This window comes from Artemia franciscana, chromosome 11, assembly GCF_032884065.1.
Source record: "Artemia franciscana chromosome 11, ASM3288406v1, whole genome shotgun sequence".
Classification (NCBI taxonomy): Eukaryota; Metazoa; Arthropoda; class Branchiopoda; order Anostraca; family Artemiidae; genus Artemia; species Artemia franciscana.
Window position 1 is genome coordinate 41,308,519 of NC_088873.1, and position 18,362 is coordinate 41,326,880.

At 36.8% G+C, this 18,362-nt stretch overlaps 1 protein-coding gene across 1 annotated transcript in view; it reads left to right on the forward strand.

Annotated features, from left to right (window-relative positions):
- LOC136033230 (ERI1 exoribonuclease 3-like) overlaps nucleotides 1–18,050 on the forward strand; it is a 75,907-nt gene extending 57,857 nt beyond the window's left edge. Inside the window, exons 3-5 of the mRNA XM_065713944.1 lie at nucleotides 8,706–8,840; nucleotides 10,953–11,150; nucleotides 17,835–18,050. Of these exons, the coding sequence (XP_065570016.1) occupies nucleotides 8,706–8,840; nucleotides 10,953–11,150; nucleotides 17,835–18,014 (513 nt within the window). The 3' untranslated portion in view covers nucleotides 18,015–18,050. The remainder of the gene's footprint in view (nucleotides 1–8,705; nucleotides 8,841–10,952; nucleotides 11,151–17,834) is intronic.
- The last annotated feature ends 312 nt before the right edge of the window (nucleotides 18,051–18,362 follow it).

The following is an 18,362-nucleotide window of genomic DNA, read 5'->3' on the forward strand; positions in this document are numbered from 1 at the left end:
CAGAATGTTTCCTAGCAAAAAAAAAATATTGGGTATTATGGCAAAACAAAAGAACCACCTACTTTAAGGGGCCTTTTTTTCTTTTTTTTATGCAATTTGAAGAGCATGTAGTGTAACTAATATGATATTGGGTTTTAAACCGAAATTAAAGAACTATCTTTTTTAAGGGGCATGTTTTTTAATATAATTAAACAAAAAAAAACAAGTTTTTTTAAATGAAAGTAAGGAGCGACAAAAAAACTTAAAATGAACAAAAATTACTCCGTATATGAAAGGGGCTTTTCCTCCTCAACGCCCCAATCTTTACGCAAAAGTTTGACTCTTTCTCTTAACTCTACATTTTAAAACAGTAAAAAACTTTAGCGTAAAGAGCGGGGCGTTGAGGAGGAAAAGCCGCTTTCATATACGGAGTAATTTTTGTTCGTTTTATGTTTTAATGTCGCTCCTTACTTTCATTTAAAAAAACTTGTTTTTTTTGTTTAATTTCTGGACGTTTTTTTAATTAATGCATTTTTTTTATGTTGGCTCTCCACGCATAAATAATTAAAACGAAATTTGTATATTTTTTTTTTGGGGGGGGGGGCTAAATGGCTTTTTCATAGTTTTAATCGGAAGATTTTGAAAAAAAGGAGCGAGAGAGGAGGCCTAGTTGCCCTCCAATTTTTTGATTACTTAAAAAGGCAACTATAACTTCTAATTTTTTACGAACGTTTTCATAAGTAAAAAATATACGTAACTTACGAATTAACCTACGTAGCGAACTTCTATATTCGTATGTTTTTATTGCGCATATGAGGGGGCTCACCCCTCGTCGATGCCTCGCTCTTTATACTAAAGCTTAAATTTTGTCCCAATTCCTTAAGAATGACCCCTGAATCACAAAGGCCGTAGAATAAATAGTTGAAATTACTAAAAATACTTTATCGTAAAGAGCGAGGTATTACGAGGAGGTAAACCCCTAATATGCGTAATAATTTCTGCTCATTTTAAGTTTTAATGCTGCTCCTCACTTTCAGTAGAAAAAACTTTTCATATTTATTTTTTCATTGTTTTTTTTTTAATAATGCTAGAAAATCCAAATCCTGCGCCCCCTCCATTCAAAGTCTCCTCCCCCCAAAAAAGTTCCTCCATTGAAAGATCCTCCCACGTAAGCCCCCCCTTCAACTCTCCCCCAAACCAAAATGATCCCCCTGAAAACGTCTGTACACTTCCCAATAACCATTACTATATTTAAACACAGGTCAAAGTTTGTAACTTGCAGCCCCTCCCACGGCGGCTGCGGTGGAGTAAGTCGTCCCCAAAGACAGTTATTAGGTTATTCGACTATGGTGAATAAAATGGCTATCTCAGAATTTCGATCCGGTGACTTTGGGGAAAAATGAGAGTGGGAGGGGGCCTAGGTACCCTCTAATTTTTTGGGCACTTAAAAAGGGAACTAGAACTTTTAATTTCCGTTAGAATGAGTCCTTTTGGGACATTCTAGGACCACTGAGTCGATACGATCACCCCTGGGGAAAAAAACAACAAAAAACAAAAAAACAAATAAACACGCATCCGTGATTTGTCTTCTGGCAAAAATGCTAAATTCCACATTTTTGTAGATAGGGGCTTGAAACTTCTACAGTAAGGTTCTCTGATACGCTGAATCTGATGGTGTAATTTTCGTTAAGATCGTAGAACTTTTAGGGGGTATTTTCCCCTATTTTCTAAAATGCGGCAAATCTTGTCAGGCTCGTAACTTTTGACAGGTAAGACTAATCTTGATGAAACTTTTATATTTAAAATCAGCATTAAAATGCGATTCTTTTGATGTAACTATTGGCATAAAAATTTCATTTTTTAGAGTTTTGGTTACTATTGAGCCGGGTCGCTCCTTACTACAGTTCGTTACCACGAACTGTTTGATTTAAAGAACATGTAGTCTAACTAAAACATGGGGCATTATACCCAAATATAAAACGTATTTTTTTTTTTTACTTTCTCTTTCACTGATCAATTTTGCATGTGGAGGAATTTCCCACGGGAGGGGGGGGGTATTGGGTGGAATTTTTCGCGGGAGTTATTTTCTGGGGAGGGGTATTTTCCACTGGGGTATGTTTTGGAGAGTAAACACCAGCTCCCAATGCAAATATGAAGCCCTCAAATGATGCAGCTTAGTTATATGATAAAATTTAAAGCAAATTAGAATATTAATATTTTATTTTGTGTGGACTACGTGCATCTTTCTCTGATTAAATAAAAAAACTAGTTTTTTTTTAAACTGAAAGTAAGGAGCGATATTAAAACTTGAAACGAACAGAAATTACTCCGTATATGAAATGGGTGTTCCCCTCCGCAATCCCTCGCTCTTTACGCTATAGTTTTTAATTGTTTTAAAAAGTATAATTGTGGCAAAGAGTCAAACCTTAGCGTAAAGAGCGAGGGGTTGCTGATGGGACAACCCATTTCAAATACGGAGTAATTTCTGTTCGTTTCAAGTTTTAATATCGCTCCTTATTTTCAGTTAAAAAAACTAGTTTTTTTTTTTTATTTAATTTCTGAACGTTTTTGAATTAATGCATGTTTGATTTTGGCTCTCCGCACATAAATTATTAAAATTAAATTTGCATATTAATTCTTTTTTTGGCTAATTGGCTTTCTCTTAGTTTTGATCAGACGATTTTGAGAAATAAGGGGTGGGGAAGGAGGCGTAGTTTCACTCCAATTTTTCGGTGACTTAAAAAGGCAACTAGAACTTTTAATTTTTAACGAACGATTTTATTAGTAAAAAAAATATATGTAACTTAAGAATTAACTTACGTAACAAACTTTTATATTCTTATATTTTTATTATGTATATGAGGGGGTTTTTCTCTCGTTAATACCTCGTTCTTTACTCTAAATCTTAAGTTTTGTCCCAATTCTTTAACAATGACCCCTGAATCAGAAAGGCCGTAGAATAAATAGTTGAGATTACTAAAGATACTTTAGCATAAAGAGCAAGGTATTTACACCCTCATAAATACCTCGCTCTTTACGGTAAAGTATTTTTTAGAACCCCTTATATGCTTAATAATCTCTGTTCGTTTTAAGTTTTAATGCTACTCCTTACTTTCAATTGAAAAAACCATTTCATGTTTATTTTTTCTTTGTTTTTTTTATAGTAATGCTAGAAAATCCTGCGCCTTTTTCATTGAATTTCTCTTCCCCCATGACGTATTCCTCCAAGGGAAGATCCTCCCACATAGCCCCCTCCCCTCAACCCCGCCCTCCGAATCAACAAAATCCCCCTGAAAACGTCTGTACACTTCCCAATAACCATTACTGTATGTAAACACTGGTCAAAGTTTGTAACTTGCAGCCTCGACTGGTTCTCGACTATGCAGAATAAAATGGCTATCTCAAAATTTTGATTCGTTGACTTTGGGAAAAAATGAGCATGGGAGGGGATCTAGGCACCCTCAATTTTTTTGGTCACTTAGAAAGGGCACTAGAACTTTTCATTTCCGTTAGAATGAGCCCTCTTGCGACATTCTAGGACCACTCGGTCGACTCGATGACCCCTGGGAAAAAAAGAACACGCACCCGTGATCTGTCTTCTGGCAAAAAATACGAAATTCCACATTTTTGTAGATAAGAACTTGAAATTTCCTATGACTTTTAGGGGGTGTTTCCCCCTATTTTCCAAAATAAGGTACATTTTATCAGGCTCGTAACTTTTGATGACAAAGACTAAATTTGATGAAACTTATATATTTAAAATCAGCATGAAAATCCTATTCTTTTGATGTATCTCTTAGCATCAAAGTTCCGATTTTTAGACTTTTGTTTACTATCGAGCCGGGTCGCTCCTTACTACAGTTCGTTACCACAAACTGTTTGATTCTCATTCTCCCTTGTGTTCTGGGTCCCGGCAACGCCATGTCATTTTTGGATCGAATTGATGACGTAAATTGGTTTGGTTTTCTGTTTTAAGGTTTTCGAATTGCTTTAATCCATTGTCAAAATATATAGAAATATTTGTGCAATCGCCAGTTTTTTACATTTTAAGCAATCAATAATAATTTCTTTTTGACGTTAATTGACACTTTGACAAATTTTCTTTGAGCAGCAAGCATTCTAAACTTCAACAATTTCTACCACTTCACACTTTTGGTTTTCTGTTTTAAGGTTTTCGAATTACTTTAATCCATTGTTAAAATATATTGAAATATTTGTGCAAATCACCAGTTTTTTACTTTTTAAGCAATTTAATAAAATTTTAAAAGAGTCTCAATTTTTGGAGCTCGTGTAACGGTAATGTAACAGACGAACACTACATTTTTTTATATATAGATTATTCATAATTATTCATATTTTATTCATAATTCCTCTGTTGTCTAGGAATTTCTAATCTAATACAAACAAGCTGCTATATCTAGAAGGGCCAAGCAGCAGAATAAAGATTTCTTCTTGTCACAAGACCACACGTTAGGTTGACAACATGAAATTTGGCATACTGCATTAACTTTCTTTCCACATTGTTTATTTGTATAAATCCCTTAATTGACATATTATTTCAAAATTTTCCTTCACTAAAAATAATTTTATTCTCAAAACGTTTAAAAAAAAAAGTTTAAAAAATATCCCCAACTTTAATACACTGGGGAACACAGTGTTGAATAATAAGTTCTGCAGTATAAAAAATGACTAATTACGAAAATATGATAATCAAGAGTAGAAGTCGTTTGGTAGTTCCCGACCACATTTCCTATGGATAACCTGCCATTCCTTTTCTCCAGAGCCCAAATCCAATCCAGAATGTGCGATGCCTGTTTATTTGGCCCCAAAACCTATCAAGCAGCTCCAATTCCTTCTTCACTGACCCAAATCCCATGGAGCGAGTCCAATTCCTTTATCGCTAGAGATTCGTGGCACTAATGTCGCTATACTAGGGCCTTAAAGGGAGGTTTTCTATGTAACCCCAATTTTGTGCGGAAAACTCATATATGACCTACTACGATATTTCTTTGACTTATAAATTAGTTTTAATTGTCAAGGCTGTTTCTTTTTTCAAACAAGTTCGAAGCGAAGTTTCAGTCACTTTGTTTGGGTGCCCTTAGCACTTAGAACAGTGTATCTTTGTCAGGAGCTTGAATCGGTTCAGAAGCGAGCGGTATCGATCATCTTCGGACGCCGTGACATCCCCTACGAAAAGGCTCTGGAACTGCTAGGACTCCATGACCGGTACGAAACTCTGATAATGAGTTTTGGAAAGTTCTTGCTTTCTAAATATCAGCACCGTGACATCTACCTGATCAACCTCTACCATCAAGAACGAGAAAGCAAGACAAGTTAGTTCCCGTTAAAGCCAGAACAAACCGATATGGTTATTCTTTCGTCCTGGTTTTCGTCGATATGTACAATAAAAGTTGATGTTTGTAGTTTGATTTATATTTACAAGTGTAGTTTGATTTTGAATATGTTGTAAAGAAATGCAAATAAGCGATAGCTGTTTTTGCTATTAAACCTGTCTGCTAATATTACTACTACTACTACTACTACTTTGTTTGGTTTCCGTTATATTTTACTGATGACACATACCGCCTAAAAGTATCTAATTAAATTTAGATTTACCACGAGAATCTATGCGTATAATCACAAAAGCCAACTGGAAGGAGAAAATCTTCACTTCATATTGATAAGAAGGGGAAAGTTAAAATCTTCTTTAGGGAAAGTTAAAATCTAAAAACTTCTTTAGGCTGTCGAAATAATGTTTCAAGATTGTGCTGTCACAACAAGACTGAAAAACATAATAGTTAAACTTCTTTCTGCTGTCAAATATTTGTTTTCGAGTCTTGCTATGGCACAGAGGCGAAGAAATTGATATCATTACTTTTTTTAGCTGTCATAAAATTTGGGTTTGCTTTTTTTTGCAAAGCGGGGTGATTTTTACAACATTGTTGTTTTTGGGGAATTTGTATTATAGAATGTAAATTCATGAGAAGTGCAAAGATATTATTATTTTACAAATTGGAGGTAAAATTCTAGTTTAGCTACTTTTTGCTATCTTGGAAAGGTGTTGTGTTAGGAGAATGAAACTTTCAGTAATGGATCCAGGGCCAAAAAATACTCTGGGAGGGTATTGCCATGCTTCCATCAAACCCTCTTCTGGTTTTTAAGTCTTAGAAATATGCCTACTTGTCAAATCTATACCTATTGTAATTTTGACAAAACAACATTTTACCTTAATTTTCAGCTATTAGTTTCCCTTTCTCTTGTTTTAGTTTTGAAAATGCAATTCCTAATATTTGACTAAAATTTAAGCCATATTAATGTTTTTTTTCTAAATTTAGGAAAAGTATCTGCAAATCTATGAAACATCATAATTGGGATTGAGCAAAGTTATGAAGCTGAAAATAATTCTGTTGTACTTCGTTTAAGCAGAATATCTGTTTTGCAAGGTTTCACTTTCATTTGATCCGGTGACATTGGGGAAAACTGTGCGTAGGAGGGGACCTAGGTGCCCTCCAATTTTTTGGTCACTTAAAAAGCACTATAACTTTGATTTCCGCTAGAAAGAACCCTCTCTCGACATTCTAGGACCACTGGGTCGATGCGATCACCTCTGGAAAAAAACAGCAAACAAACAAATAAACACGCATCTGTCATCTCTCTTCTGGCAAAAAATACAAAATTCTACATTTTTGTAGATAGGAGCTTGAAACTTCGACAGTAGGGTTCTCTGACACGCTGAATCTGATGATGTGATTTTTTAGGGTTCTTTGAATTTTAGGGGGTGTTTCCCCCTATTTTCTAAAATAAGGCAAATTTTTTCAGGCTCATAACTTTTGATGGGTAAGACTAAACTTGATGAAATTTATATATTTAAAATCAGCATTAAAATGCGATTGTTTTGATGTAACTCTTTGTATCAAAATTCGCTCCTTACTACAGTTCGTTACCACGAACTTTTGATACCATGCTGACTTCTGACTCTTTTAGCTTTGCAAAATGTTTGTTTTAGCCAGCTCCAAGAAAAGAATTGATATAAATGTGCTTAGAATTATGACTGAAATTAGTCACATTTCTCAGAGCGCCAGTGCTACTTGTGGGACAATTATCTCTGCATCAGAATGCTGTACGAAATTTCTGCTGAGGACAGAGTAAAGTGAATTTAGACAAAATGTGTAAATGTTCTCACAATTTAGAAATTTTGTGTGCACGTATAAGCGGTACCAACCCATTTTCTTTTTCTATTGTTATCGGTTTTATCATGCTGGATTAGGAGACCAAGCTTTGCTTGTTAAAGGAATTATAAACATAAAAACGGTATTCAGTGTAACCCCATCCTGAAATGTATACCCCCCTATACCCTGATTGAAACAAGAAAAACTCTTGTGCAGTTTTTATAGAATTCGTTTTTTTAACAAAGATACGAAGAAAAAGGTAGTTTTCAAACTATAGGAGTCAGTTTTCTCTTCCAACTGGTATCTATTAACTAGTTTTAATTAATTTAAGGTTTCTGCCGCAAGGATGCCAAGATTTGTTCAGAATTTCTGGATATTCTTTGTCAAACAATGCCCAAACCTTACTTTCGAATATTTTCAAATTCGAGATACGATCGCTATTTAAATGTGGGGAATGTTTCACAATATAATATTACAGAATCTGTGGTAATCCTTTGATTTATCCTGTATCTTTACTTACACTGCGCTTTTGCGCTGCCCATGGTTTTTGTTTTGGATTTACGTGGCCCACTGATACCAATGCTATATATTCATATAAATTGGCACACACAAATAAATCAATTTAATAAAAAATCATAAACAATATTTCAATAAATCATGTATGTTAAAAGTTTGGTACAACAAATTAAATCTTACAGAATCAAATTCCATTTGATGGAAAGCTAGGAGCGACCCGGCTCAATAGTAACCGAAACTCTTTTTTTATTATTTAAAAAATAGAGTTGTGAGAAACAGTCAAACTTTAGCGTAAAGAACGAGGTGTTGAGGAGGGGACAACCCCTTTCATATACGTAATAATTTCTGTTCGTTTTAAGTTTTAATGTCGCTCCTTATTTGCAGTTAAAAAAAAACTTTTTTTATATTTAATATAATGAAAGAGAAGGCTTAGATTGTTAGAACATGTCTACAGGATGCCTCCTTAGGACAGTTTAAATCAAATCCCTAGGCTGGATTATGATCAGGGGCAGAGGGGTTTAACCAATTAGAAATTGATTTTAGTCCATTACCTAACTGAACATCGTGTATTCAGGTGAAACTTGTCACTTTTCACCATTGTCCTATTTAATATTTTCCCAAGAAATTGCCATAAACAATATATATTTATTGACGTTTATTAACAAGCAATGAAAACACCTTAATTATACATCATCTCCCTTTCTTTTGGTTGTGTTGCTATGCTCTTATAACAATACATTGTCGCCAGATTGGAGCTTGTATGACAGATTTTGAATCAATTTGACAGCAGGAAGTGGATGACAAAGGTCAATGACATATTTCCATAACAATAAAAATCGTACATCTCTGCAATAATTATTAAATTTAAAAGGTACTCGTGACGAAACAGAAAAAGCCGTTCGCAATGCATAACGTTCGTTTGTGTAAGTTTGTGTAAGTCCTGTAAGTAAAAACGTCGTGTTTCCTACCTGAAATAACATTGCTAATTTGCTTCAAAATATTCTAGTAGAAGTTCAATTGATATATGTTCTTCCATTATAGGAAATAATTGAGTTTCCAATGTTGAAGATTGATACAAAGTCTCTCCAAATCACATCTGAGTTTCATCGCTATGTTAAGCCAGTTCATCATTACATTCTCACACCGTTCTGTTCCGAGTTAACTGGCATCACACAGGTAAGGTTAGTTATTTGGTGACATTAAGCTCGAGAGAAAGATTGAAGATGTAGAAGCATTTAAAAATTAAGTTTTGGACCTCTCGCGGTCGTTACTTGGACGTTTTATTTTGTGTATTTTATAAGTTTGACTCGTCCTTCCACCCACAAAAAAAGAATAAATGGTACTTATCTTAATAGTCACTATAAAATTTCGACACAAGAAACTGGTCAAGTAACTTTTTTATACTGTCGATCGTTTGGATGGCAAAGATCAGATGGCATAGCAACCGGTTAGTTTGCTTTGACTAATGATAGAATATAGTGTCTCACCATGGACGTTCAAGTTAAAAATTGGGATTTGCCAGGGACCGAAGAACAGGCAATTATATTTCTCCAGGATAAGGAGTTGTTGCCAAAAAAAAAAAATGTGTCAATGGACACACCATGTCTTTGTACTCCTATGAGAAGCTACATTATTGGAAGCGTAATACTAGGCTAAATATTTGCACATTAGGGGGGATGGGGGGTAAAGCATAGCATATATTAGATGCAATAATGGTTAGTTTACGCATCTAATATTTGCCATGCTCTACCCCCCCCCCCTAATGTGCAAATATATAGCCAAAATTTGTTTCTAAACTATTATATATTCATCATATTGTGTTTCATTTCATTAGCATTAATCGAACTTCACTTCCCGAGTGTCAATTATATAACCGATAAATAGAGAATAAATTACTAGAATTTGTTCAGGAAGATAAAATCTAAAAGGCATATCTTATTTCTATCTTTTATTTTATATTTCTAGATCAGGATTTACCAAGTGTGGTACGGGTACCCCCAGGGATACGAGGTAGGTTTAGCAGGGGTTACGCTTTGCACCGGATTTTGGCGGAAATGTGCATTTCACCGTACTTAAATACCGTTTTTAGACGTTAAGTTGAAAAAGAGGAACAGGATATTGAACGTGGAACGCCACCTTGGATGAAAATTAACAGCCAGGGAACCAAAATAAGACAATCTGTTATCCCAGCACAACATTTTATGCTTTTCATTTCGCTCCAAATAAGTTTCGGTTATTGCTCTTTATTTATATTCGTTATGATTAATTTTGTTTCCCTTTTATTTTTTTTTGTATGCACACAAAAAGTAAAAAGTAAATACGCTTTGACTGTTATTAAAACACGTCCGTTTTATATCGAGGCGCTGCGAACTCCGTTTTATATCGAGCTGCTACTAACCTCATTTTATATCGAGGTGTTACGAACATTATACAAAAAGGGATACACGAATGTCAAAAGTTAGGGAATACTATTCTAGACGGCATTAAAAATATTTAGAAAATTGACTTTTGAGTTGATATTTGTATCGAAATACTTAAAAAGTGTTTTAGATCATATACGGGTTCATTACGAAATACAATAAGCGACCAGACCAGTTCTTTCTTTGTTCCTTCTCTGAAAACTTTGCGGTTCTCTCCAACAAGATTCTCAAAAAGTCAGTAGTATGCTGTTAATTATTTTTACATAACTCTGAAGAAGTTAGGCCAGAACTCTGAAGAAGTTGTTATACACAACGGTGTATAACAAACGAGGTTTTATTCGGGTCTATACACCCCCTGAAACTCGGTATTTGTTCAGTTTTGTACGTATTTTCTTATATATTTCCCTAAAATGATATTAACCTATTTGAACCTATCCCTTTAAACCTATTTTAACGTTTCCATTATTTCCATTATAAATTGGGTAGTGTTGCAAAAAAAACTACACGTAGTTTTCTTTATTGGGTTCTTTCGAGACCCATTGAATTTATTTTTTTCTTTCATCTCGGAAAAGTTTTCGGTACTTTGCAAAGAAATTTTTTAAAAGTGAGCATTTTTCTACAAGAAAAACTAAGAAAAATAGTTCGCTCCTTGATAGTGTCCCAATTTTTTCTAGACTAGCTTTGGAACACTTAGCGGGATTTCCCCCTACTCTCTGGCCTACACTTTTGAAAACACGGAGAGATCGGACAAAATGGATGATTATTGATTGCCAGTGTCTTGGCCTGAGGCAATTTTAAGCTGGCAAGATTTAGTTCGAAGCAGTCCTCCCCTGCTTGGCATGCCCCTGTATATTCAACTTTTTTTTAGGACATAGTGGATAGAGAAGACACATTTCCAAAAGTATTTAAGTCAGCAAAAGAATGGATTGAGAAAGAAACAAGAGAAAATAGTTATGCAATAGTTACATTTGGTGACTGGGACCTTAATTTAATGCTTCCAGAGCAATGTCATCTTATTGGCGAAGGAGTACCAGCTTATTTTAAAAGATGGATAAACATAAAAAAGGTAATTTTTCATCTATATTTACTTTAAAGCACATTTAATTTATATTTCTTCTTTTTATAACATTTTCTGCAGTATCCAAGACCGTATATAGGGAGGGGTTTACTGTCTGCCCCCTCCCCACACTAAAAAAATGGCCTACTCGTGAAAAAGTACCAAAATGCATATAAAATTTTCTGGACGGGTTTCTAAAGTTTTATTTTGTAACCCTTCCCAACCGAAAAAAATACCCCCCTCTTCGGAAAATTCCTGGATATGGCCTTGGCAGCAGGAGGAAATTAAGCGTCGGAATGCCAAGTTTTCTTTTATATGTGATATTATAGAGTGTAAAATGGATATGTATTTTAATCGTAAAATGAATCGTTGGCTAGGTGAAAAATAAAAACTAAAAACAGTTGCTGTAAAATAAACTTCTTTCTTACATTTGGCTTCCTTTGACTACCTTTTTTATTTATGTAAAGTATAATTTTATTTATTACAACTTCATTTTAGTTCGAACCTATTTCAGGCTTCAGAATACTCAAGATGTTCAAGCAGAACTCACTCTTGATATGTAAGGCATCTCAATTTCCCATGCTGTATACTCTTTCTGGACTTTAGCTCATTTTGCTCTCTTTTTTCAAGCACATAATTTTAAGTCTCCCTTCCTGAGAAAAACTAAATAATAGAAAAAATCCTGGAAGTTTAAACTGGATCCTCCAGCCATGAGAGTAGTATGGGGCTATGCACTTTAATCGTAGCCCATTCCCGGTGTAGTATTGGAGTTGCTAATACCCCGGATCCCTTTAGGCACTATTATCACATCTTATCCTGGTGTACTACTGGAGTTGCTAACCCCTCTTACCCCCTTAGGAACTCCCAACACACACATAGCCCTTAACTCCCAATACACAAATACCCCTCAAATCCCAATACACACATATCCCACCATTCCTACGACACACATACCGTTATCTCAGCTTCCAGTGATAAAGCTATTTCCAGGAACCATCACTTGCCAGCTTTTATTTGTCAGTGACATGGGTCTACGGATACTATGGCTATGTACTCGGTATGTTGTATAAGGCCTCCAGTGATGGATGCATTTGAATGCTAAATATTTATCCAAGCCATAGACGGTATTATTGTCAACTAAAATTATATATAACGACATGTATCATTTTCCAACAACACATTTTTAGGTTCTAATCCGTTTTCCATTGATTTTATGGAATTTATGTCTGGTGTAGGAATCGAACATGTGACCCAAGATGTCCTATGGTAAAAGAACGACACGTTAGTTGAGTAAGACAACAAGTCGTTAATGAAATTATGTTCCTTGACATACATTCTGAGCAATCAGTGTATTGTTTCTGGGACGCTGGCCAAGTTATGTTAAGCGTCACTATATCATAACAAGTAACTGCGTAATCAATTTCTCAAATGGGGTTGGATATATGATAAATGATATCAGTGATTTGTTTCCTGGTGCCTTTTTGGGAATTATTCCGAAAAGAGGCATACCACTGTAATTTGAGATGCTTTCTGGACAGGCATATTCTTATGATGATCAATGAAACTCGTTTCGATCTCCAAAAATTGCAATGACTACAAACGGTCGGGTATCCTGTTTTGTAATGTCATGGACCTGAGCACATCGTTTTTCAATTACCGGGGTTTGTGCATGATTTTGGGTCCTAACATTCCCATCCAGGGCCCTACGTCCCCTACCAGGGCCGATTTTTTTGAACTTAGAAATTTTTGAAGACTATTTTTTAAACAATGCCTCGCCTTTTAAACTAAGAGGTGAAACCAGGACCAGAGGAGTTTTTTTATATTTTTCATAGTTCAGAGTCGTTTTCTTAACGACAATCTAAAACCATGGAAAAGAATGACTGTTGAATGCCTAGCTGTTTATGCTAAGAGGTTAAACCAAGACTAGAGGATTTAAAAAAATTTCATTGGCCAGATTTTGAACCATATTGCCTCGCTGTTAAAACTAAGAGGTGAAAACCAAGACTGGAGGAGTTTTTTTTTAGATTTTGCATAAGTCACAGTTTATTTTTTCTTAATGACATTCTAATAGCATCAAAAAGAACTTTATTCTAGAACTTTATTCAAAAACAACTTTTTACTATTGAATTTTATGTTTACATTAAGAGGTAAAATCAATACCGGAGGAGTTTTTGAGATTTTTCACTGGTTAGGTTAGGTTTTTTTCTTAATGACATTCTAATACCCTGGGAAAGAATGACTATTGAATGGGTAGCTGTTTACGCTAAGAAGTGAAAGCAAGACCAGGGGAGTTTTTTACATTTTTAATAGGCCAGCAGATACAGTTACAACTCGTGTATGAACCAAAATGGAGTAAGCTCCACGTCGAAATAGAAAAAAAATACACAAAGACACAAGCAAGCACCCACTCAGACATATAGGCATAGGGAGAGAGAAAAAAGCAAGCAAACATCCGCTATGACACTCAGGCACATAGAGAAAGAAAAAACAGAGAGAGAGGGAAAGAGAGAGAGAGAGAGAGAGAGAGAGAGAGAGAGAGAGAGAGAGAGAGAGAGATAGAGAGAGAGAGGGAGAGGGAGAGAGAGAGAGAGAGAGAGAGAGAGAGAGAGAGAGAGAGAGAGAGAGAGAGAGAGAGAGAGAGAGAGACAAACACACACAGAAACATACAAAGTCAGCCACACAGGCATACAAACAGACAGAGACAGGCAAATTGACCGTCAAACGCACAGGTACAGAGACAAAGAATGACAAAAACACACAGATAAACACAAAAGTCCGAGCAAACGGACGCTCAGACACACAGGCGCAGAGAAAAAGAAAAAAAACGCAAACATACGAAGTCTGACGCAGAGGCACAAATTTTTTTGAGTTGAAGTCCAAATGAACCTAACTAAAAATTAGTTAACAAAATGTAACCTCAGTAAAAATAGGTTGTGGTGCCATCTAAGAATTTTTTGGTACTTAGGGTTTTTGGACTTGGTCTGCTTGCATGTCTGTGTGTCTGACCTTTTGTGTGTGTTTTTGTCACTCTTTCTCTCTGCATGTGTGTTTGAGCGTCTGCTTGCCTGTCTCTGCGTTTGTTTGCATGTCTGTGCATCTAACTTTGTGTGTTTTTGCCTCTCTCTCTCTCTCTCTCTCTGTGCGTTTGTGTATCTGACTCCGTGTGTTTGTATGTCGTTTTCCCCCCTTTTCCACGCATGTATGTCTGAGCGGGTGTCTTGTTGTATATATGTCTGTCTTTGTGTTCCTTACTCTGTGTTTTTATATGTGTTTTTGCCTCTCGGTCTATACCTGTGTGTCTGAGCGGCTGTTTGCTTCTCTATGTCTCTCTTCCACTTTCTTTGCCCATATGTCCGAGCGGGTATTAGCTTGTCTCTGTGTCTTTCTTTGTGTGTTTGTGTGTCTAACTCTGTGTTTGTATATGTTTTTGTCTCTATCTCTCTTTCTTTGCCTATGTGTCTAAGCGGGTAGTAGCTTGTCTCCGTGTGTCTGAATCTGTGTTTTTGTCTCTCTCGCTCTCCCTGTGCGTCTGAGTTGCTGTTTGCTTCTCTCTCTCTCTCTCTCTCTCTCTCCGTGCCTTTGTGTCTGAGAGGGTGCTGAATCAGTGTGTTTTTATGTATTTTTGTTCTCTCTCTCTGTGCTTGTGTGTCTGAATGGGTGTTTTATTCTCTCTGTGTCTGTCTTTGTGTGTTTGTATGTGTTTTTCTCTCTCTCGCTGTGCTTGTGTGTCTGAATAACATTTTACTTGTCTCTCGCTCTCTGTGCCTGTATGTCTGAACGGGTGTTTGCTTGTCTAAGTGTCTGTCTTGCATGTTTGTGTGTCTGACTCTTTGTGTTTGTATGTGTTTTTTTCTCTCTCTATGTGCCTGTGTGTCTGAGCGGCTATTTGCTTGCCTCTCTCTCTCTGTGCCTATGTATCTGACCGAATGTTTGCTTGTCTCTGTGTCTATCTTTTTGTTTGTTTGTCTAGCTTTGTGTATTTGTATGTATTTTCGTCCCTCTCTCTTTCTGTCTCTCTCTCTCTATGTGTGTGTCTGAGTGGCTGTTTCCTTGTCTCTCTCTCTCTGTGCCTGTATGTCTGAGCGGGTGTTTGCTTGTTTCTGTGTTCTTCTATGTGCGTTTTTGAGTGTCTGACTCTGTGTGTTTGTATCTATTTTTGTGTGTCTCTCTCTCTCCGTCTGTGCCTGTGTGTCTGAGCGGTTTTTTGCCTCTCTCTCTCTCGATCTCTGTGCCCGTGTGTTCGAGCGGGTGGTTGCTTGTCTCTGTGTGTCTGAATCTATGCGTTTTTATGTGTCTCTCTCTCTCGGTGCTTGTGTGTCTGAGTGGCTGTTTGTTTGTCTTTCTCTCTGTGCTTGTGTGTTTTGGCGGGTGTTTGCTTCTCTCTGTGTCTGTCTTCGTATATCTGACTATGTGTGTTTGTACATGTTTTTGTCTCTCTCTCTCTAACTGTGTTTCTGAGCGGCTGTCTCTCTTTTTCTCCGTGCCTATGCGTCCGATCGGGTGTTTCCTTATACCTGAACAGTTTTACCTTTATCTGTTTGCCTCTGAAAAATCTCAAAAAAAATTCCTCTGGTCTTGCTTTCAACTCTTAGCCTTAACAGCTAGGCATTCAATTGTCGTTGTACATTACAAAAATGATACCTGGCCGGTTGTAGTCATTACAAATTTGTGAGATCGAAACAAGTTGTGTTTATAATAATATTAATACATCTGTCCAGAAAGCAACTCAAATCACTGTAATATGCATATTCTCCGAATGATGCCATAAAAGGCACCAGGAAACAAATCGCTGATAGCAGTTACTATATATCCAACTCCAACTGAGAAATCGCTTGCGCAATTAACTTGTTACGAAATAGTGAGGCTTAATATCACTTGGCTGGCGTTCCAGAAACAATACATTGATTACCAAGAATGTATATCTAGGAACATAGTATCATCAATAACTTGTGTGCTCATTCAACTAACGTGTCGGTCTTTTACCATAGGAAATCTTGGGTCTTACCTTCGATTCCTACACCAGACATAAATTCCATAAAATCAATTGGAAAACGACTTAAGAGCCAAAAAACATATCGTTGGGAATAAATACATATCTTTATCTATAATTTTAGTTAAAAATAACACCGTCTATGGTTTTAGATAAATATTCGACCTTCAAATGTATCCATCACAGGAGGCCTTACGCAAGATACTAAGTACATGGTCATAGTATCCATATCACCATTTCACCGAGAAATGATAGCTGGCAAGTGATGTTTCCTGAAAATATTCTTATCGCTGGTAGCTGAGATAACGGGATTTGTGTCGTATGAGTGGTGGGATATGTGTGTATTGGGAATTAAAGGCTACGTGTGTATTGGGAGTTAAGGACTATACGTGTGTTGGAAGTGCCTAAGCGATACGAGGGGTTAGCAACTCCAATAGTACACTGGGATAGGGCTGCGCTTAAATTCTGCTTCTAATTCTGTCTCGCTCTCTCTCTCTCTGTGCTTGCGTGTCTGACCGGCCCTTTTCTTGTCTCTCTCTCTCGCTGTGCCTGTGTGTTCGAGTGGGTGTTTGATTGTCTCTGTGTCTGTCTTTGTGCGTCTATATGTCTGACCTTCTATGTTTTTTTTTGTTTTTGTGTCTCTCGATCTCAGTGCCTGTGTGTCTGAGCGGGTGTTTGCTTGTCTCTTTGTCTGTCTTTGAGTGTCTAAATCTGTATGTTTCTATGTGTTTTTGTCTCTCTCTCTGTGCCTGTGTGTCTGGGTGAGTATTTGCTTCTCTCGGTGTCTGTCTTTGTGTATATGATTCTGTGTGTTTGTATGTGTTTTTGTATTTCTCTCTCTATGCCCGTGTGTGTGAACGTCTGTTTGCCTGTCTCTCTCTTTCTCTGTGCCAGTGTGGCTGAGCGTGTGTTTGCCTGTCTCTCTCTTTCTCTGTGCCTGTGTGTCTGAGCGGAAGTTTGCTTGTTTCTGTGTCTGTCTTTGCGTGGTTGTGAGCCTGACTCTGTGTGTTGGTATTTTTTCTCTCTCCCTATCTGTGCCTATGTCTCCGACTGTGTGTTTTCTTGTCTCTGTGTCTTCATTGTATGTTTGTGTCAGGTAGAGAGACGCAAGATACCGAGTAAATTGCCATAGTATCCATAGACCCATTTCATCGAGAAATAACAGCTGGCAAGTGATGTCTCCTGGAAATATTCTTATCGCTGAAAGCTTAGGTAACGGTATGTGTGTCATTGGAAATTAAGGTTTATGTGTGTATTGGGCGTGCCCGAGGGGATACGAGGGGTTAGGAACTCCAATAGTACACCGGGATAGGGTTGTGACAATAGTTTCTAAGGGGATACAACGGCTTAGAAACACCAATACTACACCAGGATAGAGCCGCACTTAAAGTGCTTAACCCCATATTACTCATGAGACAAAACGGGGTATACTAACCAAACCAGGAATAAGTTTGTCGTCTTTTCATGAAACCCACGGATTGTATGCTATCTCCATAATAAGGTTCACTTGCTTGCATATAGGTTTCAGGCATAGAGAGAACAATCACTTCCCTGTTCAAAAACCAGCTGACCCTGATTTTAAAAGAACTCTGGAGAAACCGCTATCATCACCCGTTCTGCAGCATCACGTTGTTGTTTTTCGATCAGTGACACCTTTGTGTCACAGACACTTATCAATTATATAAAGTCAGAATTTTTTTTAGGTATTTGCTGAACGAACTGGGATTTTCCCAAGAAATTTGAAAGAGTTGTTGTCGCGCTTGTCCCTTAGACACATTGGGCACCACCATTCTGGCTACGATGACTGTGTGAATATCGCAAATATTACACGTGAATTGTGTAGAAGAGGTTTTGTGCTAAATTACACAACGACGAAAATATAATGCTGTTCTATTGCCATTGTTTTTCGAGTTTTAATCAAAATATCTTTAATAGACAGTAAACTGTCAAGAAGAATACGGGAATTTCTATTTGGTTCGGAAAAAAAATTGATGAACTGATAGCCCCTTTCGGCAGTCATTTCTGTATTTCTAAAAACAAAGTAAAATTATGAAATTTGGTGCTTTTAAAGATAGAAGCTTAAACCTTCTGTCAGGGTTCACGGCAGGAGTATCGTTTGTTGGGGGGCAAGGGGGCAGTTCCCCCCAATAGTTTGGAGGAAAAATTATTATATAGCCCATGCCTCTTGACTATCCGGATATGGACCCCTTTGGTCCCCCCCACCGATAAAA